General features: G+C 40.6%; 2 protein-coding genes across 4 annotated transcripts in view; one reads left to right on the forward strand and one right to left on the reverse strand.

The window, feature by feature from the left end:
• Window positions 1-3,090: 3,090 nt before the first annotated feature.
• Window positions 3,091-15,418, forward strand: LOC308587567 (embryonic pepsinogen-like). The gene is made up of 9 exons (XM_081195222.1): window positions 3,091-3,224; window positions 4,583-4,745; window positions 5,896-6,013; window positions 8,492-8,610; window positions 9,340-9,524; window positions 10,931-11,041; window positions 11,787-11,916; window positions 13,740-13,838; window positions 15,044-15,418. Exons 1-9 carry the CDS (start codon window positions 3,169-3,171, stop codon window positions 15,182-15,184), a joined length of 1,122 nt encoding a protein of 373 aa, XP_081051348.1. The 5' UTR covers window positions 3,091-3,168; the 3' UTR covers window positions 15,185-15,418.
• A 7,339-nt stretch (window positions 15,419-22,757) lies between these two features.
• Window positions 22,758-26,523, reverse strand: part of LOC308586965 (adhesion G protein-coupled receptor E3-like) — a 36,375-nt gene continuing 32,609 nt past the window's right edge. For all 3 annotated transcript variants that reach the window (XM_081194170.1, XM_081194169.1, XM_081194168.1), the window contains 2 exons: window positions 24,841-24,939; window positions 22,758-23,422 (listed from right to left, as the gene is read on the reverse strand). In XM_081194170.1, coding sequence (XP_081050296.1) covers window positions 23,360-23,422; window positions 24,841-24,939 — 162 coding nt within the window. In that variant the 3' untranslated portion in view covers window positions 22,758-23,359. The remainder of the gene's footprint in view (window positions 23,423-24,840; window positions 24,940-26,523) is intronic.

Genomic DNA, 26,523 nt, shown 5'->3' on the forward strand with positions numbered 1-26,523 from the left:
GCTTTTGGATGTGATTGAAGCTGAGGTGCCATTCTCATGGATAATCACATATTGTCCTAAACTGTGTGGCAGTGAAAGGACTGTGCCCCCTCACCATCTAGTGGTTTCTCTGGGGCAGCATCTGTTTTCACTGCCTCCTTTCACAATTTCACATTCTGACCAGATGAGACATCTGATTCGAGGGCCAAACTTGGCAGCCTTTTCAACATGCTAGAACATGGGTGAGTCTTTTGGTCAAGGAGTTTTTAGGTTGCTTCACCATCCACTGACTGTGTACTACAGATCAGGAAAGATACCATGAAAGCCCTTAGGATACCAGCATGGTTAAAGAGCAGAGTCAAATAAGCTACTAGAGGCGAAAGGCTTCCCTTAACAAATAAAGTCTTGTCCAAACTGAGAACAAAAATAACACAAACTTTGGTGAGGGGGAGGGAGATTTAACTTTTGTAGGATCAACTCTGAAGAACTGATGAGTGCTGATAAGAAATGAAGTTCTTAGCCTAATAAACAAAATAAAAATGGACATATAACCGAGTCTCCATGGCATCCACCCAAGTTCTCAGTGAATGAAAATGTGCAATCACTGATCTTCTAACAAAAATGTTACTTGTCCCTAAGATCAGCCGCCATACACAAGACCTGGAAAGTAGACAATGTATCACAAGTTTTTAGGAAGGGATCCAGGGGGGGCTCCTAGAAATAGCAGGCTGCTTACCATAACAAGTCTCCAGGGAAAACTGGTGGTAAGTATTATTAAGGATAAAATGTCCAACGTTGGGGTGTCAAGTTAAATAAAATATTGGGGGAGGCAGGTAAGCCTCACGCCACATAATCAATCATAAGATGCTGTACACGAACACCATTTGAATGGCAATGACCATCAACTTTGGGGTCCACAGGTCCACTAAATATTTTATCGGTGGGGGGGGGGACCTCAGCCCCAAGGAGTTGGCTCTTATGAACCAAGCAAGGCTCCTGCAAGGGAAAGAGTTGTCTCACAAACCCTAGATAGAGATGATCTGGTCAAAAAAGCATACTTGGACATTCAAAAACCTTCTGACAAAGTTCCTCATCAGTGACTCCTGATTAAGCTTGGCAGTCATAGGCTAAGAGGAGGGGTCCTCTTCTGCATCAGGAATTAGCTGGGAAGCAGGAAGGCAAGAGTAGGAATAAATGGACAGTTCTTCAAATGGAGATATGTAGAAAGTGACATTACAAAATGACATTACAAAAAACAAACTACATAAACAGAATAAAATACTTTACACTGTTAAAATAATTTTTAAAACCATGCATTCTGTCAGATAAGAGTTTGTTCTCCTGAAGAAATTTTTCTCCTTAAAATTGCTGCTCTAAAGGCAAAACAAGCCACTTTCTCAGAGGTGCAGAGTGACTTTTGTCCTTTCAGAATTTTTAGTTTTTCTTGCACTGCCAGTTGACTATAATTTTTCAGAAGTCTTCTTAACCCTTGTTGTGTTTGAGACAATTGAATAGCACACACTTGAAAGACATTTACCTATCAGGTTTGGACTTTAACACCTTGAAAGTAGAGCAGAATTCAGGATGTTGTTCAGAAGATCATCACAGGACATTCAGATTAGGTGCAAATCCATGGGAAAAAATTGGTTCAGATATACCCTAAACCACTGAGCCTCTTGGGCTTGCTGTTCAGAAGGTTGACAGTTCAAATTCACGTGACGGGGTGAGCTCTCGTTGCTCTCTTCCAGCTTCTGCCAACCTAGCAGTTCGAAATCATACCAGTACAAGCAGATAAATAGGTACTACTGAGGTGGAAAGGTAAACAGTGTTCTGTCACACCAAAAGAGGTTTAGTCATGCTGGCCACATGATCCGGAAAGCTGTCTCCAGACAAACTCTGTCTCCCTCAGCCTGAAAAACGAGATGAGCGCTGCAACCCCCTAGTCGCCTTTGACTAGACTTAAGCGTTCAGACTTAACCTAACACACACCTGCAAAGTTATTGAGAAGCTTATCTCATTCCATTTTGAGCAGCTTATCAAATTTCCATTAGAATGCTTAGTCCAATAGCAGTGTTAAATATGTACATTTGTTATTAATAAGACATCAAAGTGATTGTGCTCAAATATATGTGTTGAGGACCTCAGATAAGAGTGGTAAATTTGCTCTTTGGACATACAATGCCGGTAGATATACCCATCAAGGGCATGAGAACATTGGCTGATATAATATAGGTGGACTAACAGTTGGATCTGTATAAGGTAGCTTTCTCTGTTCCTAAATGGCTGGTATATTACCCTTAAGGAAATGACAACTCCAAAGTAAGATTGATTCATTTCTTTTTGTGCAATTTCAGGTCCTTCCTGGCATCCTTTTCTCTTCTTTTTCCCCATTCATTATGATTTGTGCTCATGTGCTATTGAGGTGGTCACATGTGGTCATGATTTTAATTATGTTTGCACATGAAAAATTTCTGGAGTGTCACAGTGCTTCATTTGCAAGCAGTGCATATTCTGATGTATATATTCCAGATTTCACGGTCCTTCCCCCGTTACCATTTGCCGATGGCCATGGTTCTTTGGGGGTTTGGGTTTGGGATGGGGTTTTGGAAGAAGCCTGCGTGTGAATTTGTTTTATGTATGTAGATCAGTGCATGCTGACCAACACTCAGTCTTCGCAGTAAGGCTCTATTTTGATGGCATGAGTACCACAACGAGTGGTAGATTCTTATCTGCTGCAGCCTTCATCCACCTTCACAGCCATTGTAACATACCTTGTTATTTTCCACCTCTTCAGCTTCTGAGGACTTCTTGGATCATTCTTTGTCTAGATCCTCCCCTTTGACCTTACCGTCTTGGGTGACTCTGCTGGGAGTACGAGACTCATGATGGCTTTGCTCACAAGGGTGATAGGAAGGTGCAAGCCCACTCACCCCCGACAAGGTGACAATCCAGCGAATGAGATATTTACCCTATTAAATGCTGAATACATGACTTCCTCTTAGGTATGATTTCATTGTGTTTACAAAGCAAGGTGACCGATTACTTCTCATTTCCAAGTATGGGCTGGACTTTCTGTGATGAAATATGATCTTTAGATGATGGTGGGCACTTCTCAAGCAGCTATAAAATAACAGAGTTTCCCCCTAACAAGCACCAGAAAAACTAGAGCAGACCCACTGGACAAGCAGGATGAAGTACCTTGCAGTTCTCTTCACCATTGTTGCTCTCGCCGAATGTCTCGTTAAGTAAGTTATTGTTTTGTTGCTGATATTTACTCTTCTGACAGCTATACTTTCTGATTAACTAATGAAGAGGAGAGGGAGTGTGAATTATAACTTCAAATCTTATATAATTTTTCATATATATATATATATATATATATATATATATATATATATATCACATACACACAGCTGAGAGGAGATTAATAAATGCAAAATGGTCCTCTGGCCGCAGTTACAAGGGTAGAAGCACATAGACTCACTGAAAAAAGCATGGCTAACGTCTAATTTGAGATGGAACAATATTTTGGGGCATTTGTGTGTGTGCTTTTTTTAGCCCAGTAGGTCTCCTTGCCCTCAGTAGCGCAGTAACAGGAGGATTCTCAGCCCCTGAAGCTCACCACAGCATGTCCGAAGTGACAAGAGAAAGTGGAATTGTCAAACTGTTCAGCAATTGAGGGCCCAATAGCACACTTTGAAGTGCTGCTGACACTAATTGAAACAAAAGGAGTCTTAAAAAATGGGCTGCAAAGAATTCATTTTATGTCAGTCAAATATTAAACACCCTACACACCTACAGTTGTTGTTTTTCTTTTCAGCTATCTTCCTTAAATTAATTGAGAGATAAAGGAGATTATCATCCCTGCCATGCATTACAGCAGGAACTAGGATCCTAACACTCCATATGTTGCTGGACTTGAACCCCCACCATCCCTGACTATTTGCCGTGCTGGTTGGGGCTGATGGGACATGGAGCTCAACAACCTCTGGAGATCCACAGGCTTCTTTCCCCTGCATAAAAGCTGTTCAAATCCCACCCATTCTATGGAAAAGATGCATGAATGAATGTGTGCAAGATTATAGGCTATGTTACTATTTCTTGATGCTAAAAAAAGACTTTGATTGCATTGAGTGGGTGCGGACTTTCACTTCAATTTCCTAAGTACCAAATTTTTGGAATAGCTTAGATCTAGTAGTTAAGAGAGTTTGGAAGGTGTGCAGGGCTGTAACTAGGGGGTGGCAAGGTGGGCCCCTACCAGGGACGCAGGCTGGGGGGGCACAAAATTGGATAAAATATGTCCATAAATATTTCTATAAAAATATTTATTATTGCCTCATTAGAAAAGGTTTTAAATAGAGGGTGAATTGAAGGGGGGATGGAGGAGAGGTGGAAAAAAGAGCTAATTTGTCAGTGGCTAAGGGGCACAATCTGGACAGTTCTGCCAGGAGCGCAAGATTACCTAGCTATGGCTACGATGGGATGGTGATATTAAGCCTATTATTATGTTTGGAGTTATGGAGTGGAAAGACAGGTTGCAAAATAGGCAAATTTTAGGGAGACAGAAAATCCAAACCTAGTAATTTTGTTTCTTATGTTCCAGGATTCCCTTGCAGAGAGGGACAAAAGTAAGAGACACTTTCAAGGAGAAAAATCTGCTGGAAAATCTTCTTCAGAAATACCGTTATGACATTGGTACAAAATACAACTCAGATATTTCTAATGCTGCCCAGGTGGCTGAAGAACCACTTCTGAACTCTTTTGAGGTGAGGTGATGCTTTGCTCTTATCAATTTGCTGTGCTGCTGAGCAACATTTCCTCAAAGTTTTCATGATGATCAGTTGAGATACTTCTTCATATTTCTCCTTACACCCAGAGGTTATCGACATAATATGTTAGATGCAATTCAGCGAAACACAGCCAGAACTCAATCACACAATAGACTTAGTTATGACTATCACAAAGCCCTGTTGTTTTCAACTTAAGAAGTTGCAACTAACTTTTGCCTGATTGTGACCCATAGAGGAGTTATGATCCAGCCAAAGTTAATTACATTGAAATCCTATTGATACCTAGGATAGCCAGATACAGTAGAGAAGAGGGTTCATGCACCTTTAATAGTTGTGTAGAAGAGGGAATTTCAGCAGGCTGTGGCTTTTCATTCAAGTTCACAGATGCTGAGTGCCCCTTTATTACAACTATTCAAGGTGTGAGAACCGTGTTCTTTTTTGCATCTAGCCATCTTATTAAAGGGCAGAGCAGGAAAATGATGAAGCCAGGGTGTTGTGTAGGCCAGAAAAATAGTACTTTAGCTTGCTTTTTGTGGTGAACATTGTGAGAGTTCTTCTATGGCAATAAATGGTGCTTACTTGTTTTTTAAAAAATATTTATAATTTTCAATTATACAAAAAGGAAAACATTTCACAAATCAATCAACAGTAATTCTGGCACTTTGAATCTTGACTTCCCTCCCCCTTTTTCTGTAGTTCCTTAAAATTGTTTTCATCTTTCCCTGTATATCCCAAATTATCTCAATCTATTCTTCTTAAAAAAATCTGATATTATATATATTTTTAGAAACTGCAGTTTTTACAATAGCACTTATTTGTTATGCACAGAAGTTATTTGAAGTGGGGAAAATGTCATTTTTTCTGCTATATTTCTCCTGTTCGTGAGTTATGTTAAAGCACATACTGCTTTTACATTATGTCGTTTATTATTTGTTTATTTGAACAATTCCCTTTTCACATTATCCCACTATTGACAGGAAATAAATTTCTGCTTTCTAACTATTTTTTTTTAATGTAGCACTTAGATTTACAGTGATTGCCTTGCATATCTGTGAGGAAGTAAAATGTTCAAAAGCTTTAAAAGAAGGAAAGTTTTGCAAATTGTGTTTGTTTTATGAATTAACAGACTGAATACTACGGAACAATCTACATTGGAACCCCACCACAGAAGTTCACTGTTGTGTTTGACACTGGATCATCCACTCTCTGGGTACCCTCTGTCTATTGCAGTAGTCAAGCATGCCGTAAGTAACTGACTATAAAAAAAGTCTTCAAGCATGTCACTCTGATATTAAAAATGACCTGGGAGGGCCTATGAAGTTGTGTAAAGGAATGGATTCATTAGTTCACAATCCAGCATTGCAGACTAAGGTCATAATTCTATTTACATATGAGTAGGGTTGATTGAACTCAGTGAGGCCAACGTCTAAATAAATATGTGTGGAATTGAATGTGGGCTTGCAATCATTTACCCATTTACCTGATGTGTCATCAGTGTCCCCACACAGCCCAAGTAAGGGTGACAGTGGAGGAGGGGTGGGAGGCAGGGTAGTAGAGTGGGGGCACATCCCATTATGCTTCAAGTGGCAAAACAGGACACTCCACTGCTGGAGAGAGAGATCTTAGTTTTCAGTGATCAGGTGTAATGATCTCAGGCAGGCAAACAAGCTCCAAAAAGAAGTAATGAGTTTCTTGGAAGATTTACAGTACGTTTATTTACAATTAATATAGAGAGAGCAGCATGAGCCTGCCATTCTCAGTTACGAGGTGCTCAATCTGAGTCCCCACCTTGTACATAGCTGTCAACTTTCGGATTTGAAAATAAGGGATCAGGAGCCTCAAAAATAAGGGATCAGCAGTCTCCCCTGTCCTGGGGACAGTCTTTTGTTGTTTAGTCGTTTAGTCGTGTTTGACTCTTCGGGACCCCATGGACCAGAGCACACCAGGCACTCCTGTCTTTCACTGCCTCCTGCAGTTTGGTCAAACTCATGTTGGTAGCTTTGTTTTTGTTTTTTTTTTAATGATATTTATTGAAAATTTAAAATTACAGAAAAAGAAAGAAACAAGAAAAAAAGAAAAAGGTAAAAAGGTAGACAAAAAGAGAAATTAAACAATACAAGTCAATAAAAACGAAAGTCAAAAAAGAAAAAAACAAATCACACAATACATCAAAATCAAAGAGCAAAAATAAACAAAAAATTTAAAAACAAATCCAATATTCCCAAATCTTTATCTTTCATTAACTTGTTTCATGGACCTCCTCACACCTCCCTTTTTTGTATTCTAGTTATTAATTATCTCAGCAAATCCTTTCCATCTTTCACAATATTCTGTCATTAAATTACCTTTATCTATTTTAACCTTATCTTACCATAAAAAAACCCTAAAGCTTAAAACTTAAGTCTTATTTATACCTAATTCTTTTTAGCATAACATATTTATACATAATTCTTTTTAACATTTCTACTAAAGCCAAATAGTTTCATTCCAACATTTTTCTAATACTCATTAGTTTTACAATGATTTTCCAAATGAATTTTTAAAACTTTCTTCCAATCTTAATCCATCGTCTCTTCTTCCTGGTCCCGGGTTTTGTCAGTCCTTTCTATCCCATCCATCTAGTCCATCAACCTGGTGACCTTCTATCTGAGGCTCTTAAGTCTTTTCCATGTCCCTTCCGCAGGTCTTCTTCATGTTTATACCTGTACTTTACTTTATCTTCTGCTGATCTTTTTCTTGATTTCCTTCCTTTCTCTCGGGGAGACTCCAACTTGACAATATCTTTATCCCTTCTCAACAAGTCAGCCCATTCTCCATAGTCAACACTGAAATCCATAAGATATTTAAAGGCATGTTTCAAAGTCCCTCCAAGGTTAAGGGCCCCCACAACTCCAAACTCCCCCTGGCCCAAAGCCAGATCCGAAAAGCCAAAGCATGCCTGCATAGGGGGATCTATCCAGCTTCCCATCTCCAAACCAAACAGTACTCCATCTCTCCAAATCTGACTTTCTCCAGGTTCAGTCGTCAAAAACAACAACTTATGTTCCTGCAAGGCCGCAGCTCTCTCCACTTCTGCTATTTGAGGTTCAGCAACAACCTCCTCCTTTATCTTCTTCACCACTTGCTCTGTCAAAGCACTTTCCTGGATTAATTCCTGAGTGGTTTCTATATAGGTATTCACTGTTTGTCCAAAATTTCCAACTGCAACAGTCATCAAATCCATCTTCTCATGTAGCTGTTTCAGTAAAGCGCTTGTTTTGCAAAAAGCAAGCACTAAAGCTTCTTCTGGGCACATTCTTGTTCAAGGTCAAAGTCTGGTCTCACGATCTTTAATCTCTACAGCTGCAAAATTCCCCAGATCGACTCTAACAACAGTTTCACAAGCTCCCTCTAGGGGAAACAATTTCTATTTGTATCCGTCTTTTTAAGAGAAGATCTAGCAACAAAGTTCCTTTTGTTTTTCAGATATTTTGTTCCTTTTAAGTGCAAAAGGGAACATTGGAATCAATATGTTTCTCTTTTTTAACTATCTGTCAAAAACGTTTTATCCACAGTCAATGAACTTCCCCAAAGTTCATTGTTTTCCAATGTCCTTTCCAATGTTTTCCAATGTCCTTTTATTACAATTATTCTCTTCAGAAAATTTATACCTGTTTCTGCTATTGATCACTGATTAAAGGCTGTTTTGTATAAATTATTTTCTGTTTCCTTTTTACCTATAGAAACACACCATAGATTTGACCCAAGTAAGTCTTCTACCTTCCAAGGAACAGGACAGCCATTCTCCATTAAGTATGGGAAAGGAAGCATGGAAGGGATCTTTGGACTTGATACAGTCAAGGTAAACTAATAGTATTTTATAGATAGAGGACAAGTTGAGAATACAAGCTTATAAAAATATCAACTCTTCTGTGCATTTCCAAGGCCGATACTTCTCAATGTTTTTGAATCCTGGAAAATTTAAAGCAGTAAAAACTGAATCAGCCCTTTATATTCTGTGGAGATATTTATATACAGTATATATACATTGATGGCTGCTCCTCAAGGAATTCAAAACACAGTATGTGGTAATCAAGAAGTTTATTTTAAACTGTCATTGTTACAATCAAAGTAGTACAAATTAAAGCTGCAGTACTAAGGTTATGCAATCCTGAAGTAAATATCAATGAAATAGATGAGACCTACCTCTGAATAAACAGGCATAAAACTAGGACCCAATTTGCTCTTGCCCACTATTCATAGGAGCCAATTCCTATGGGCCATGGTCCCTTCATCCCCCGAATATTATCTGACGAGGGCCGCCGCCCAAAGTTAATGGGCTTTGCCATTCAAGTGGTGTGCATGGACTGTGTCTTGTGATCAATTATGCAGGATGGGACTTACCTGCCACCCCCAATATTTTGTTACTTGCCACTACCCATGTTTGAATATTATTGTCTGAAAGCCCACATGAGGTTTCCTTTCATGTTAACATGCACAGGATTGTAGCCTGAACACAATGCTCATAGAAGCCTGCTCTGTACTTTACAACGTGATACAGAAGTAAGGGAAGACTGTGTTTTTCTCCTAGATATCTGATCTTACCATTTCCGATATGGAATTCGGCTTGAGTACCAGTGAGTCAGAAGACCCCTTTTCCAGAACTAAATATGATGGGATCCTCGGCTTAAACCCTTGGAAAAAAAGTTCATTCTTTGAGAACCTGATGAAGAAAGGCTTGCTTGAGAAAGACGAATTTTCTGTTTATCTCAGCGGGTAAACACTATTTTGCTTTACTGCTAAGAAGATTTGTTGCATGTTGATGGAGGACTCATGGAAGGAAACTGCGCATGAGATAACTTTACAGGTTGGCTAATGCTTTGCCTGCTGAATCTTGTAGAACAGGCTGTCTACCACTGTGCTTTGTTTGCACAGCAGTTGATGGGTAGAGAGGACTGGAACCTCCATCCCCAAATTGGTCAGAATGCTGAGCCCCTCCAGGGATGAATAAGCTATTGTAGTCAAGGCTACTTGATGCTGTTGAAGAAAAGGTTCCTCCAGTTTTCTAGTACCCAGCCGTCGACTGCACCATCTTGCTTGTTGTGCCTTGAGAGCAGGGGCCAAGCTCAGGTGAGCTAAGTGTTAATGTGGGAAGAGAGGGAGGTGGACAGACGTGAGGCAGAGAGTGAAGAGGTCAACCCCCCTGCTTCTTTTACTATTGTTTAATGCATGGAAATACGGAATTTTAAAAATGTTGTATTTCATCCATGTAGCTACATTCCCTTTTCATTTTAATTTAATACTGTACCAACTTGAAATCTGCCCCCAAAAAACACTTTAGAGATTTGGAGTTTTTGCTCCAAATCACAATCCTACCCCATGCAGAATAACTGGAGGATAGTATCACAAAGACCATTTCACCCGACTATTTTGGGGGTAGATCAAGAACTGAAGGGTATAAATTGCTCCCTCCCATCAGGTGGCTAATATGCAACCCATCCTGTACATGTCAGCTCAGAAGTCAGTGCTACAGTGCCTGGCACTGCAACCTTAATGGCTTTTTGAAAGGGAGGTAGCAAGCCTTTGTAGGGCAGAAGGCAGGAAGGAAAGCAGTAGATGGAAGCAGAGCCAGCCACAAATGAAGCCAGCTGATTTTGTCCGCATTCTCCACCCAGCTGAGGATATAATGGTAGCAATCAGACTGCCTGGGTGGGGGGGAATCTGACAGACAGTGACACTCCCTAGACTGGGTGCAGGCAGGCAGGCAGGCAGGCAGGTGAGGCTGGCTAGTAGTAGATTGAGGCTGGTGGAGTAGAAGCCATTTCCACAGAATGGCCTCCACTGCCCCAAACTGGCTTGCTTAAAATCACAATTAAAACCAATTAGAAGAACAAAACTAATGAAGATTATAAAGAGGGAAGTCAGTGTGTGATATACAGAGCTGAATAGGAAGCATGGTGATATATAGAACATTAACAGCATTCACCTTTCAAAATCTTAGAGCCTTCATTGTCCAGTGTTCACCAGTAGATACTGGTGCACTGCAAAAGTTCCTTTCGCTCTCTCTTTTTGTCTAATTTGGACAGAGGTACAAGAACATGATACATACACTTTAAAAATATGCAGCCCAGCTTATTCTGAATGAATGACTTCACAACATCATATATTTATCTATGTTTCAGAAAAACAGATGGGAGCATGATCATTTTTGGTGGAATTGATCAATCTTATTTCACTGGTCCTATTAACTGGATTCCTGCCACATATAGGAAATTTAAGATTGAAGTGGACAGGTAAGCAGAAATTATTCTTATTAGTAGTATTAGCAACATTATTGTTAATCTTAACATATTGACTGGGTACAATAAAACTGAATAATTTTTCTGAATAATTTTAATGGCTGCTAGTTAGCTAAACAGGAAGAGATGGAGGGCAATAAAATGCAAATACGAATGTGCAACTTACTTTGTGTTTTCTAGTTGTCCGTTGTTAGGATGATTTATATAGAACCGTTCTTGTAAATGGCATTTACAGAGCATATGAGGGCAGGCCCTTGCTCTGAGCACTTTACAATCTGTAGTTCATGAGTTTTGTTTTATCCCTTGTACTATTTCCAATGCAGCTACCTGAAAGTACTTATCACATCCCACTCTCCATTTAAAAAAGCCAACCCATGTTTGGGGAAGGGCCCTACCTCAGCTGAGAATCATTTGCTTTGCAAGCAGAAGCCTCCATGGACACAGCTATACAGCTGCAAAGAAAATGTTTTAAGTGTGTTTTAAGTGAAATACGGTATACAATATGACGCTAGATGTTGATGGTGAGCCTTACAGAAAATTCATTGTATTTTTAAAAACTTTTTTTAAAAAATAGCATTTTCAGAACGGTTTTTAAATTTCACCTAGGTCGCATAGCTGATATTTCCAGGTAGTGCTATGAGAACTCCCTCTCTGAAATCCTGGAGAGCTGCTCCATACAGTGTGGGTTTTTATGTTTCATGTCAGAATCTAAAGAATCTAATGATGTCCTATTTCTCAGCATTCTAGTGTATGGTCAGGCAATTGCCTGCAGAGATGGCTGTGAAGCACTTCTTGACACAGGGACGTCCTTCTTGCTCGGCCCAGCACCTGAAATTAGCCAAATCCAACAAGCCATTGGAGTTACAAAAGTAAGATTGACTTTTGCTGGTTGTCTTCATACTGTAGCTGAAAGAGGCCCAGTACCATTCTCTTCACTCCAGCATCCACACTTCATACTCTAATTGTTAGCTAGAGCTCAAGTTTCAGAGGCACACAACCAAAGGTGGTGAGGATTAGGCTTGACCTAGGATATGGCCTGGACTGCAACTACTGAAACCTCAGTGCCACACTTCATAGTTCTTCATGATACTGCAGATGCATGCAAATGTTCATGAGCTTACAAACTATGCCCATGGAAATGGCAGGGAAAGATAGCAATCTGGGAGGGTGACATCCCATGAAATAAGCACTTCCAGTGAGCCTGATACTAAATCCACACAGTTAAATGAAGTGATGGCCTTTTTTCAATGGGCTTATTGGCTCTTGGAAGATTGTTCCCCATTGCTAGATCCCGATGCAATGAGAGTATGATCCATGGAAGCTTCTCTTTGACTGATGGTGATTTCATGTGTGACCTTGCCATTTTCATATGATATAACCTGAGAATCTCCCATGGGTTTATTGCACTGTTGCATGTGCTTTGGGCTATCCTTTCCTATATGCAGGGTTCTGAAAAGAGTCCACTATACAGTACAGGAAAGGTGGCCAGATGCAAAACGCAACAAAACACTTGCACCTTTAATAGTAGTGCAGAGGAGGAACTTTCAGCAGGTATTAGTTCTGCTGAAAACCCTTCTTCTACATCCAAGTCCCATACAGATAGAGGGTGCATTTCATCCTTATCACTCTAGTGTCCACACTCCAGCCGGAGCTCAGGTTTCAGAGGCACACAACCAAAGGTGGTGAGGATTAGACTTGACTTTCGATACCTCCTGGCACTGGTACCAACTCCATGGGGCCCATTGGGGGCCCAGGCACCACACAAAAAATTGTGGGTGTTTGGCACCGACACTGCGGAGCCTCCGTTGTGATTTTGGGTGCTTCGCAAGGCTCCTGAAGTCACATCTAAGGCCTTGCGGGGCCTCCCGAAGTGACATTCAGGAGAAACCAGAAGTCATGTTGGAGGCTTTGAGAGACCTCAGTCATGACCCCGGAGGTCACATTGGAGGCCTACCAGGAACTGCTGCAGCGTGTGCAATGTAACGTGACATCAAAATGTCAAAACATCACGTTACATCACAGATGCCATTGGGCACCCATAATCTGGGGCCCAAGTTGGTGCCCCGCCCTGCCTCCTGGACTACAGCTGCTGGCACCTCAGTGTTAGCCTTCATGGTTCTTCATGATACCTACTGCACATGCATGCAAATGTGCATGAGCATCCAAGCTACAACAATGGAAATGGCAGGAAAAGAAAATAAGCTGTGACATCCAGTAAAGGAAGTGGGAGAGAGAGAGCACTGCTGTTATTTCGTACTGTAGTCTGTCTCCAAAATACATTGGCTTTATTTCCTCCAGACAACATCTCTCATAACAGATTCAGTACATCAGCCTGCCATCAGCAGCCATTTTAGAATGCGGATTTGGTCTCATACTGGACTTTAAAAATGGATTGGATCATCTCCATTGGTTTAGACTGTGAGGTTTAGATGTGAAGTGTTGAGATGATTTATTTGTAATATTCAGCTAGATGGCGTGCTTCTGTGCTACAGTGTTCTACAGTGTGCTGTTCAAACCTGTGAGTTACACTAGATGGTTATTAAGTTCTCACTTAAAGCGGTATGCTTGCTTTCCTGAGATTGGCTCAGGGACAAATCCACAACATTTCTTGAGCAAACTTGAGGTTTGCTGGTTCAATTCCTTCATGATCAGAATAATGTCCAAATTCAATTCTTTTCCTTATCTCTTTCAGCATTCCTTCAACTGCAGAAACCTCCACAATATGCCAGATGTTGTTTTTGTAATCAACGGAATTCAATATCCTTTGACTCCACAAGCCTATACTCATAAGGTATATGATAGAACTGGAATACTATCTACTTGCCATAATAATGCAGCTTCAAACTGTTTAGGGCAGATTAGAAGTGCAAAACACATGGGCTAAAGACAGGGGGAAAAGAAATACGTTTTGGGGCAGAAAGCCAATTAGATATCCTGAGACAGTCAGAAGAACTAGACCCAAACTTGCATGTCTTATAGAAAAAAAAGGCCAATGCAAATTTCCCCACCAACATAGTTTTATGACAGTTTAGTATAGTATCTCTGACTACAGATGATTCCCATCCCAGGAAGGTTGCCTCTGACATGTTCTATAACATGGTTGCCTGATGGCCCCGAGAAGGACTTAAACCTTCCACCACATAGAGCAACATATATACCATATGCAGATGTATTCGCTCGGCAGTAGCAGATATGGAAGAATTTTGAAGCAAATAATGTTCTTTCTCCCGTCGTTTCCTCTTTGTAGTGACAACACAATCTAGACAGTTTCTAAATCTCACTCTCAGCAGCATCCTAATGCTCCACATGTATCCCCGAAGAAGGGCTTCTATTGGCAGAGGGACACAGTGATCCTATCCTTTATAGCTAGCAGGAGAGGCGGAGCGAGGAGGAGATGGGACATAAGTCTCTTGTGAACTCCATTGACTCCATAGGGAGGGGCCATAGCTCGGTAGTAGAGGATTTGCTTTGTCAATAGAAGTTCACAGTTTAGACCTCCAACATTTCCAAGTAGGCTTGGCAAAGATTCCTTGTCTGGAACTGATTCTATCATCATTAAGCCAGCATAATTCCAGGGATAAGATGGCATTTCAATGCAATTATTTCTTCCAACAGAGCAGAGCAAAAAACATTTTGAATTGTGGAGACTGCCTATAATTTTAAAATAGTTTGCTGACTTGTACAATTTGGTTGTTCATTATTAAGGTAATATGCTAATTATTATATAATGAATACACAATTTACAATATTGTGCACCATTACTATTGTCCTAGTGTTACATCTACAATATTTATCTCCTTTTGAGACTTTTTTCCAGGAAAAATCTTTCCTTCGCCTTCTTTATGTTGGAATACCTTATACTTACCTTATGCTAGGGTTTAAAACATGGCAACTCTTCCTTGTGCATTTTTACCTAGATTAATTTCTTGGTTGATATGGATGTCGAATCAGCCACATCTTAAGGATATCCTTTCCTTTCCTTTCCTTTCCTTCTAGGATGACGACCATTGCAAGAGTGGCTTTAGCTCTGGCAGCAAAGATTATGATCACTTGATACTAGGAGATATGTTCCTCAGAGAATACTACAGTATATTTGACAGGGGGAACAACCAAGTTGGACTGGCAAAGGCAGTGTAAAAATAAATAAATCTGCATTTAAACTATGCAAGTGCTGTAGCTGCTCATTTAATCAACTAATGCCAATGTCATCGTAACTTCATAGCAATGTATTTGAACAAATACTATCACTCGGTATCCTATTAAAATTATGTTCATCAGATGCCTTCAAAGAAGATGCAGGTGGTAGCATTGTTGTGGCATATATGATATGAAAATTATGTATTTCAAATTAATAAACTGTTCCATGGCTAAGCTTTTGGATGTGATTTGTGTACAATACTCTATAGCTAATGTGAGTGAAGCTGAGGTGCCATTTCTGAGGTCAGTGAGGAGGGAAAAGGCAAGGGAAAAGGCCCCAGTCTCAGGATCACTCAAGTTTAAGTTATGGAGAGAAAGAGAGAGTAAAAAGCCACCAATGTGCATTAACAGTATTTTTACTCATTTATTTCTTTTTTATGCCCTATAAATAATACACAGCAAGTACTGTACACTTATACCACGCACAGAACTGGAGAGTTGTCACAGATACAAGCACTCATCCTGCAGGGACAGGAACCTGTGGGCCCCAATATGTTGTTGAGCTGCAGTCCAGCCCCAACCTGCACGGCCAGAGTTCAGGAATGATGGAAACTGTAGGGTCAAAAGTTCACCATGCCTGCCCTTATTGATAATCACATATTGTCCTAAACTGTGTGGCAGTGAAAGGACTGTGCCCCCTCACCATCTAGTGGTTTCTCTGGAGCAACATCTGTTTTCACTGCCTCCTTTCACAATTTCACATTCTGACCAGATGAGACATCTGATTCAAGGGCCAAACTTGACAGCCTTTTCAACTTGCTTGGACATTGGGGAGTTTCTTGATCAAGGAGTTTTTAGGTTGCTTCACCATCCACTGACTGTATAGTACAGATCAGGAAAGATACCATGAAAGCCCAAAGGATACCAGCATAGTTAATGAGCAATGTCGAAGAAGCTAGTATAGGCAAGAAGGCTTCTTTAAAAAAAATAAGTCTTGTCCAAATGGAGAATAGAATGGAAACAAACCTGGAAAGTAGTCAGTGTATCACCGATTTTTAGGAAGGGATCCGGGGGGCTCTTGGAAAAAACAGGCTGCTTACCTTAACAATTCTCCAAGGAATACTGGAGGATAAAAATAACTGTTAAGGATAAAATAACCAAGCTTATTGAAGAGCCAACCTGCCTTTCCTTCTTTCTGGGGCAGTTGAACTGCAGCTCTGAGTTTTGAGTTGGAACTTACAAATTTCTCCAGCATAAAGGAAATTGCACCTATTTGCTGTCTTTGTCTTCACAGCTGTTGCTTTTGCAAAACTTCTTATGAAGAAACGAGTGATTGTGAAAGCTATATCACCTTCCTGATGTTGCACCATTAATGATCACACCCAAATAAAAGTGATTCATCTGTTTTGGTGGAATTTAGATTAGGTCCAAGTTTCCTTGTTCTTCTTGCTACCCAATTCTTAAAATGCATTAAGTTGAAAGTTCAGTCCCATGTTAGGTCTGAATCATGTTGGGTGAATGCAGAACCTAAAAGGAGACTAGTAGCTCCTCCAAGTCGCTGTAGAGGTGGCATGGAGGGGGCTGCTGAGGAGGCAGCAGATCTGACATGCAAGGAGCACATGGCAATGGCAGCAACAGCAGGCGATGCATTCCTTGGAGGCGGGATCTGCTGCCCCTGTGGATCTCACGGCCTAAGGTGGTCATCCCACCTTGTCTCATGGCTCTACCTCTATATGGAGCAGAGGTTCTTGGTTCACTTTCTAGCCTGTTTCTGTGGTCTTCTTCTCCAGGAATGGGAGGATGCTGGAATGCAGAAGGGTTAGTCCAGTGGGAGAGCTTCGTTGCCCATTTGCTGCCATGATGGCATCCTCTGGACCCTACCAGTGATGGCAGGAATCTGGTGGTTGAAGGTGGTAAGAATTGGAGGGAGCCGGAACACATGTTTATGCCAACAATACTCCCAGCAACCTGCAATAGGACTGGGTGAAGGGAAAAGTTCCTTGCTGGGCAGAGAGAAGGGATCCATTTAGAGGTCTCTCTGTTCAGTTGTCAAGTTCCTAATGCCTCAAGTGGCCGTGTTGCCATTCACCTTCATCCTGCTTCATATGTACCCTTCTCAGGGTATCTGGTCAGGTCATATGCCCATTTCACCCAGCCTCACACCAGCACTTTTATTTTTTTAATGTTCTGGTGAGCTACACATGAAGAAAGGTGTGCTAAACATTCCATGTGCATCAGAAGTAGATTTATGTGTGTGAAGAAGGGGTGGAGAGATGATTTTAGCTAATTCCCATCATCGTACATAGACATTTTTAGTTAATGGTACGAAAATGTTAGAATGAATATATGCATGTGTGGAGAGAGAGAGAGAGAAATGGGGGAGGGAAAGAAAGATTCAAGTTTCAATATCAGGGAATCATTTTGTATTGGGTAAAATTTATTCAGTTAAATAATAATAGCTCCCAGTTTTATCTAAATATTTCCTGCAGGTAGACTAACAAGATTGCTAGTATTTTCCAAACACCCTTTACTTTAAAATTTTACAATAGTTTTCTTCAGACAGCAAATTTATACTGTGATTTCTGCCTGATATCTATGATTAATTAAACACTATTTTTATATCTATTTAATGCTTTCTTTCTTTTTTACTTTTAGTAAAACATCGGAGGTTTGACTCATCTAAGTCTTCTACCTTCCGCAGAACAGGAAAACACTTCCACATTGTGTATGGGACCGGAAGCATGAAAGGAATCTTGGTATTTGATACAGTTAAGGTAAACTAATAATATTATATAGGTACAGTACAATGTTATACTCAGCTATTGGTTCTGTGCATTTCCAAGGCCAGTGAATCTCAGCCTGTTTGAATGCTGGAACTCAAACTTTAACGCAGGAAAAACAAAACAGCCCATTATTTTCTCTGGAAACACACACACACATATACATATGTAGATGTAGCTGCAGATGGATGCATATAAAGGAACTCAAAACAAAATATATTTTAACTTAATAGCTGTTTTGTTTTTTGTTTAAAAAGACTTTACTGAGTAATCGAAACATTATACAATACAACAAAAAAGAACCAACTGGTGACTTACTATGATAGATCTGTGATACATAGTTAGATATCACTTCATAACATAGAAAGGTTCAATCCAATATCAATCAAGAAAATGAGAATACTATTTTGGAGGAGGAAGCAGAAAGGGCTACTGCCAAATAAAATAAAAAATGATGGGAACATGCCAACCCTGAGTTTGTTTTTTAATATACATCAAAGCATTCCCCACGTAGCAGCATAGTCCATTGATTTCTTGATTTTTAATTGCCATTGTTAGCATCAAAGTAATACGAAATTGAAGCAGTACAAAATCATGGGATCCTCAAGTAAACATCAATGAAATTGTTGAGATTTACTTCTGAATAAAGAGGTTTAAAACTGGGATGTAAGTCACACTTACCCACTATCTACATTTGAATATTATTCTCTGGAAAGCCAAATTCCATACATGTTTAAAAAGAAAAGCAAGACAGAACACTGTTTGATGAGGTTTCCTTTTTGTTAACATGCACAGGGCTGTAACTTCGATACATCGTGTGTGTGTGTGTGTGTGTGTGTGTGTGTGTGTGTGTGTGTCAATAAGCAGATGAACATCACTAGTAAAACCCTGCTCTGTACTTCACACCTTAATATAAAAGTAAGGAGATACTTTGCTTCTCTCCTAGGTATCCAGTCTTTCCAATTTCGGCTAGATGCCCTGTTACTGTGCTACAATGCACTGTTCAGACCTGTGTGCTACATTAGATGGTCTGAAGGGAAGACCAGAATACTTAAGGTTCTTTCCTGAGATTGGCACTGGGACGAGTCCACTGCATTTCTTAACCAAGCTTGAGGTTTGCCAGTTCATTTCCTTCATCATCAGAGCAACACAAGAACTCAGCTCTCTTCCTTATCTTTTTCAGAGTGAAATCAACTGCAGTAAACTCTCCAATATGCCAGACGTTGTTTTTGTAATCAATGGAATCCACTATCCTTTGCCTCCATCAGCCTACACTCTAAAGGTACATAATCGTTCTCGAATCTCATTTACTTGCCATAAGAATGCAAATTCAAAAGGGGTTGGGGCAGATTTAAAGTGCAAAATCTTTATGAACACATGGGCTGAAAACAGAAAAAATGGAATAAATATTTAGGGGGAAATCATATTAAATATGCTGAAAATGTCAGAAATGCTGGGCTAATACATGCATGTCTGATAGGGTAAAAATCAATCCAAATTCGGATAACGGCTCTGCTCTGCTAAGCAGCATCCCGATTCCATACCAACATGATTTATTGATTGTATTGTATCTCTGACTACAGAATTGTATTGTACAATACAGAATTGTATTGTACAATACAGAATTGTATTGTACAATACAGAATTGTATTGTACAATTGTATTGTATCTCTGACTACAGATATTATATCTCTGACCACAGAATAATTATTCCTATCCCCAGAATGTTGCCCCCGTTAGTGCAAAACCTGGGTGCCCACTCATCCTCAGGACGCATATTACACCTTCCATCAAAATGTAGCAATGTATCTATGGGGCACTCAGGTGTTCCAAGTATTTGCATGGAAGTTGTAGAGAAGACAGAAGGTGGAAGCAAACACTATTTTTCCTCCCCTCGTTTCCTCCTTGTGGTGATGAGGCATTCTAGAGAGTTTCAAAATCCCATGGACCAAACAGGAATGTGGATGGGCCCATGCTGTACACCTGTACTGTCACTGCCTCTTGCATTCCCTTGAATGCTGCCTTTGTGGCAGGGGGCAAGGCAGGGGAGGAGATAGGAAACCATTCTCTTGTGCTCTTCATCAGCTCCACAGGGAGGAGCCATAGCTCAGTGGCAGAGCATTTGCTTTGCAACTTGAAGATCTTCAGCATTTCCAAATAGGGCTGGCTAAGATTTCTGCATGAAACTCAGTCAGTCGAATTGTAGACAATACTGTTCTAGAGGGCCAGTGGTCTGACTCAGCATAAGGCACCTCCCTGTGTTCCCATGATTCCAATGGGAGTGTTCCCCACCCCCAGCCACTACCTTTGTAGGCAAAAAGCATTTTGGAATTGTGGAGGATTCCTATCACTTTTCAATACTTTGCTTATTTGTACACTTCTCTGGTTTGTATTGATTGGGAAATCATCCTGTTTATTAAGAGGCCAAATACATAATGTACAGTCTTGTGCACTATTACTATTGTACTGTTGTTGTATCTACATTATTTATCTCCTTTGGAGACTTTTTCAGGAGAAACTCTTCCTTCTTTGTGCTGGAATGTTACTGTATGCATTGCTACCCAATTACTTTCTGGGATGATATTTTTGTAGAACCTCCTGCATGTGATGACTATCCTTTTCCTTCTCTCTAGGAGAAACAAGTCGGCTGCTTTAGTGGTTTCGGATACTCATCTGATGGCAGTTGGAACCTAGGAGATGTGTTCATCAGAGAATACTACAGTATCTTTGACCGGGAGAACAACCAAGTTGGACTGGCAAAGGCAGTCTAAAATAATTGTGCCTTTTAACAACAGCAAGTGCTGTAATCATTCATCTAATTGACTTACGCAGCTAGCATTTTAACTTCATAGCTATGTATTTGAGCTAATAATAGCAACTCCAATGATGTCCTTTAAAAAGTAATATTTGTCTAAAGTTTGTAAAGAATCTGCAGGTGGTAGCACTGTTGTGGCATATATGATCTAAAAATTATAAATTTCAAAAAATTGTCCAAATCTTCTTCTTTTTTAGTGATTCATGTACAAAAGCCTATAACTAATGTGAGTGAAGCTGGGGTGCCATTTCAGATGTCAGTGAGCAGGCGAGGGGAGGGACAAAGGCCCACTCTCAGAATCACTCAAATAGGCTCATCCACACTTCTGCTTCTCCCATGACCAGAAAGCATGAGTCCAAATGGTTTTCTGCTTGACCCATGCTTACTAGGCATGCTTCAGAGCATTTTTTCCCCATGCCCCATTCATTTCCCAGAGAAAACCCACTCTTTAGTGCCAAATCAGAGCAAAGATCAATCTGGAGAAAACCCAAATTGCCGCTTGCTCCAACTGAGCACTAAACAGCAGTTTTCCCTGGGGGAAAGCAGCAGGAAAATAGGTGCCTCTGGTTCCTGTAAGCTCAAAGTTCTGCAGAGATTTTGACTTAGTTATGTATCCCCCCCCCTCTCTCTCTCTCTCTCTCTCGTGTGTGTGTGTGTGTGTGTGTGTGTGAGAGAGAGAGAGAGAGAGAGAGAGAGAGAGAGAGAGAGAGAGAGAGACTTGGTGCAAAGCAAAGTATTTTCCTGTCTATTCTTTAATTGTGAAAAAAACCACAAAAATATAATCTAATACCAACAACATAGACAACTTCAAAACAGATACATATTATCTGTTTTTCTATATTCTTTTCCCATGGATAATGGGTAAGGATGATTGGAGTTCTAGTCCAATAACATCTTCAAGGCCACATCATCTCCCTGCATTTTTCTTAATTAAACAATTTTGAGCATTGGAAGCCTCATCGGAGTAAACTGTCATAAATCCACCTATCCCTTACTGACCACAGTACACAAAAGGAAACCACACAGTCTTGCAAAAGGAAAGCACAGATCTTCTCAGGAAGGAGATGCTGTGGCCAAACATGGTTTCAGTTCTTAGGAAGCCTTACCTGTGAGGAAGTTGGTGTCACACCATCATTCTCACAGAGGGATGGTGGAAGGCTGACCCCATCACTGAGCAGTAGAAACTGTTGTGGTGATTTAAGTGATCCCAGGCATGTTTAAAGGTCTAATATTACTCCAAGCATGAGAAGAAAATCGTTTGCTGGCCAACTAGTGGTTCCAGTCAGTTGGGAGTTAACTGTCAATTGTTGGTAGGATAGCTGAGATTTGTCAGTTGAGGAGAAAGGGGGTGATAAGTTATTTGTGAGGGTTTTTGGTTGGTCAGGCTGTCCAAGCAGTCAGAATTCCAACCAGAGAAGTTTTGAGGTTCGAGGATGGATTGTCCCAAGTGGCTAGCCAGGGTTCTGGGAGTCTTTGGCTCAGATATAGGTTTGGGGGTATTTGGACTGAAGTTCGGGTCACTCAGAGGCTCATACTGGCAGCAGTGTCTCAAGTCTTCAAAGGCTTTCAGCAAGCACCTTTGAGAATACGATAGTACATTTGACAGGGCAAACACACAGGTTTTGCTGCCAAGGCAACCTAGAATAATTGTGCCTGTTCATGTAATCAGCTTACCCAAATTTCATTTTAACTTCATAGCAAGATATTTGAGCTAATAGTAGTGATTCCAATTGTGTTGTTTTAAAATAAGCATCTGGATGGTGTCTTTTAAGAACCTGCAGGTGTGAGTGCTAATATGGCATAGAGTATACAATCTGAAAATTATGAATCTCAAATTAATAAACTGTCCCAAAGCTAAGGTTTTGCTTTTTGAGATTCATGTGTGAAATCCTATAGTTAATCTGAGTTAAGATAGGGCGCCATTTCCGATGTCAGCAAGGGGGGCAGGAAAGGGAAAGAAAATAAATAACAACAAACGTTTTCAGTGTTTCCTGGTGTTTTTCTCTCTCTCCACACTCAAGAATCATCGTATTTGTGTATGTATGCATATATGTATACATATTTCATCTCAAGTGACAGCAGGTGAAATTATTAGCGGAGCTTTTCTTCTGTTCCCAAATATTTGTGAGAACCTGGGTTTCGAAGGAAAATTTGCCTCAAAGGCCTCAGCCAGAATATGAATATGAATATATAGGTACAGACTTGATCAGTGCTACCTAAAGTAAGTAGTTATTGCCATTAGGGTACTGTTGCCAAGGCACTATGAAGCAGTCCCAGTGACAGCCATGAGTCTTCTCCTCTGTTCAATGTCCATTGCTTTGTTAAGCTCATCATCTTCTATTACCTAAAACTTCAACGGGCAACAGGAGTGTTTGAGATCTACAGTGTATCGTAATAGCAATAGGAAATGTCTTGAATATGAGGATTTCCATGGGTTTTTTTTAATCCTGGTACCTTAAAAAGCTGGAAGGCAGCCAAACAAGGAATAATTGCTTGGATATGAAAAATTCCTGTAGTTCATCCAGTTTCATTCAGTTGTATTTTGGATGCAGAAGGAAGAGACCAAAACATGGTATTTGATTATGGCTCTGCCCCCCATCCCACCAGCTTTTGATTCCCTGAAGCAGTGCTTTCCTCTTTCCTCTGGAAAAGATAAGGAAAGAAGTTCCTTAGGTCACAGGCTATGATACATAAGCAAAAGAGTGCAAAATTCAGAATATGTGAGTCTGTCTACCATTAACACAGAAACCTATCGACCACTTCAGCCTTTAAGAAACCAGCATTTAACAGCAGGGAGAATTTTCTACAACACTCAACCTGCAACTCTAATAGTAAAAAGCAGTCCTTTTAAAAACTATAATCCATAATGTCTGAACACATTTCCTACAAAACATTCCATGAAATACTGGATCTATAAAATCTGTTGCATCCCAAGTTGGCTGCACTGCAATCACACGATGGTATTGGGACCAATTAGGGCACAATTGCTGTGCGAGCTCCAGGCTGGCGCAATGAACAACATGTTCCTTCCACCATGTTCCTCTCTGTTAAACCCTGCAAGGCAGTGATCAGCACTAGGGTTATAAACCAAATAGTTTATTAAAATATGAGCCTGAAATTAAGGCTGGGCTGAAATTCCCTTCCAGTGGGTGTGGCCAGTGGGAAGCTGCAGTAAGAGCTTTGCACCATTTCAGCAGAATGGGATTTTAAAAAAAAAAGCTTGTAAAAAAGAAAACCTTTGGCCACCTGATGAAGTTAAAGAAAGGAAACCCCTCTCAAAACTTCCAATAAATTTCCTTTCCCCACCCCCATGATATTTTGGGAGTCTTTCATTCTCATGCAATGAATGGTTGAAAAAGAAAGTTTCAAAATGTCCAGCACAGCACAGGTCAAAGTGATGTTTTTTATTACAGGCAGAGCTCTGATTGCTCTCTAGAGTTCATCAAGGTTGCACTGAGGTTTCACTTGACTCAGCAATTTACTGCTGAACCAGAAAGGTGGGGAAAAACTCCCAGAAATGAAGGCGCAACATCATGCAGAGCCTACACCAGCATTGCTCCTTCTGGCAATAATAATAATCCCACAACAGCTCAGCTATCTGTGAATAGATGGTATTTCATAGTAGGAGGAACAAATGTCCTGGAGAAGCAAATCTGTCGCCTATAAAGGGCAGATGTCCTAAGAATGTGAAATTCTGTGAATATTAGGGGCTGAGAGATGTAAGGTTAACCATATCACTGCTGGTTAGAGAAAATGTCTGGATCATGCATCTGTCTTACCAGGGGGACACTGACAGGTACAGAAATCATAGACATCTCAGCACCTGCACCAGCATTACTCTTTGTAGCCAGGCATATGATACCCAGATGATGGCCCAGCTAACTTCTCCCAGCTGCAATCTGTGGAGAGATTATGTTTCTACTAGGAGGATGGCATGTGCTGGAGAAGCTTATCTGCCCCCTAAATGTTCAGATATCCTATGGAATGCCATGAATACCTGGCGGAAGCAAGGGTAACCACATCATTATTGCTAAGATATCTGGATTAGGCACCTTTCTTACCATGGGATTGGTGATGGGGACAGAAGTCATCGTCATGTCAGAAGCAGGAGGCTCGATATCTTTCTTGCAAGAAATCAAATGCCAATATGTTTCTCTTACCTGAGGATTCAAAATACAAAGCTACTAGGAAAAGATTTCTAGTATCCCCATAAAAACACTCCCTTGCATCGCTGCCTCTTCTTCTCACATGATGCTGACAATTGTGACTATCTCACCTTTCTCCTCTCCCCATTTAATTGCCCCATGTCACACCTTCCACAAACTAATTTTCCTTTTGAAGTATATGCTTGTTTCTTCCCCACTGCCCCTCTCCTATTTGATTTTTCCTTTCAGATTTAGATGTATGCCCTTCCTTCTTGAGTACTTCAGTATTCACACTAGTGACCATCGTTTCCTCTTTTTCTCAGTGCCTCCTTTGATATCCATCTTTAGTCTTCCCTATTTGGGGCCTGTCTTTGACCCCATCCTCCACAGAGGGCTGTTTTACCTAAACTTGTACATTACTTGTTAACACTTTGTTTGATGCCTCATCACTCAGTGATTCACAGCTGCAGGTCTGCACCGTCTCTGTTGAGCCTATTGTTCTTTTTCTGATCTATCTCTGGAATGAGCCTCTCTAGCCAACACCACATCTCCTTTCATGGGTCTCAGTGGCTGTATGCTTTTCCTTCTATCACACATCTTTCTGTCATTTCCAATACATTCACAATGTTCAGTTTTCTCCTGCTTCTCCCCACTCTCAACCTATTGTCTCTCATCTTAACTCTCAGGCCCTCTCTTAACTACATCCTGTCTTCCCTCTCCTTGCTTCTCTAAAATACCGTATTTTTTGCACCATAACACTCACTTTTTTCCTCCTAGAAAGTAAGGGGAAATGTCTGTGCGTGTTATCGAGCGAATGCCTGCGGGTGGCGGGGGGGATCTGCTGCAGTCGTGAGCAGAGGATCCATGGTTCCCCTTCCTTTCCTCCTCCGTGGTTACAAAGCATGGATCCACATGGATCCTCAGGAGTTTTGCATTGGGCTACTCCAAACTCACTGTCAGATCACATGTCTGTGGCCACAGCATGAACCACAAAAATCATATATCCACTATTTCATTTAGAATATTTTTTTCTTGTTTTCCTCCTCTAAAAACTATGTCCGTGTTATGGTCTGGTGCGTGTTATAGAGCGAAAAATACGGTAAATCTCAGGGTTGTGCTCATAGTCCTCACTCATGATAACTCCAGTATTGCCTGATTGCACAGTGGAGAGTGAAAAACTGCCAGGAAAAAAAAGAGGGAACAGAGTAGTGCAGATGCTAGCTGCTGACTAAAGTTCTAGCCTCAGTCAAATCCTCCTAGACTCTGCAGTCACTAAAGCATAGCCTATGTTGCATGCATATAACAAGCAAGCAAAATGGGACAGATTATTAAAAGTGCTTTATACACTCTTAATTAGGTTATATGAAGATGAGAGTGCAGAACAAAAAGAAAGAAAACAGAATGGCACAGATTAAGTTTTACCATCTACCATCGCTGCAATAACCTTTAAACAAATGCATGGAGATGAGGATGCTTCAAACAGAGCTTTTGAGAAGCACTTTAAGGCAGCTTCTGCACCGACATTAGAGCTGAAAGAGGATTGTGGAGGCTACTTCAAAGTGTTTCTCAAAAGCACTCTTTGAAGTAGCTTGTATGCTT

This window comes from Podarcis bocagei (assembly GCF_964188305.1).
Source record: "Podarcis bocagei genome assembly, chromosome: 5".
NCBI classification, from domain to species: domain Eukaryota; kingdom Metazoa; phylum Chordata; class Lepidosauria; order Squamata; family Lacertidae; genus Podarcis; species Podarcis bocagei.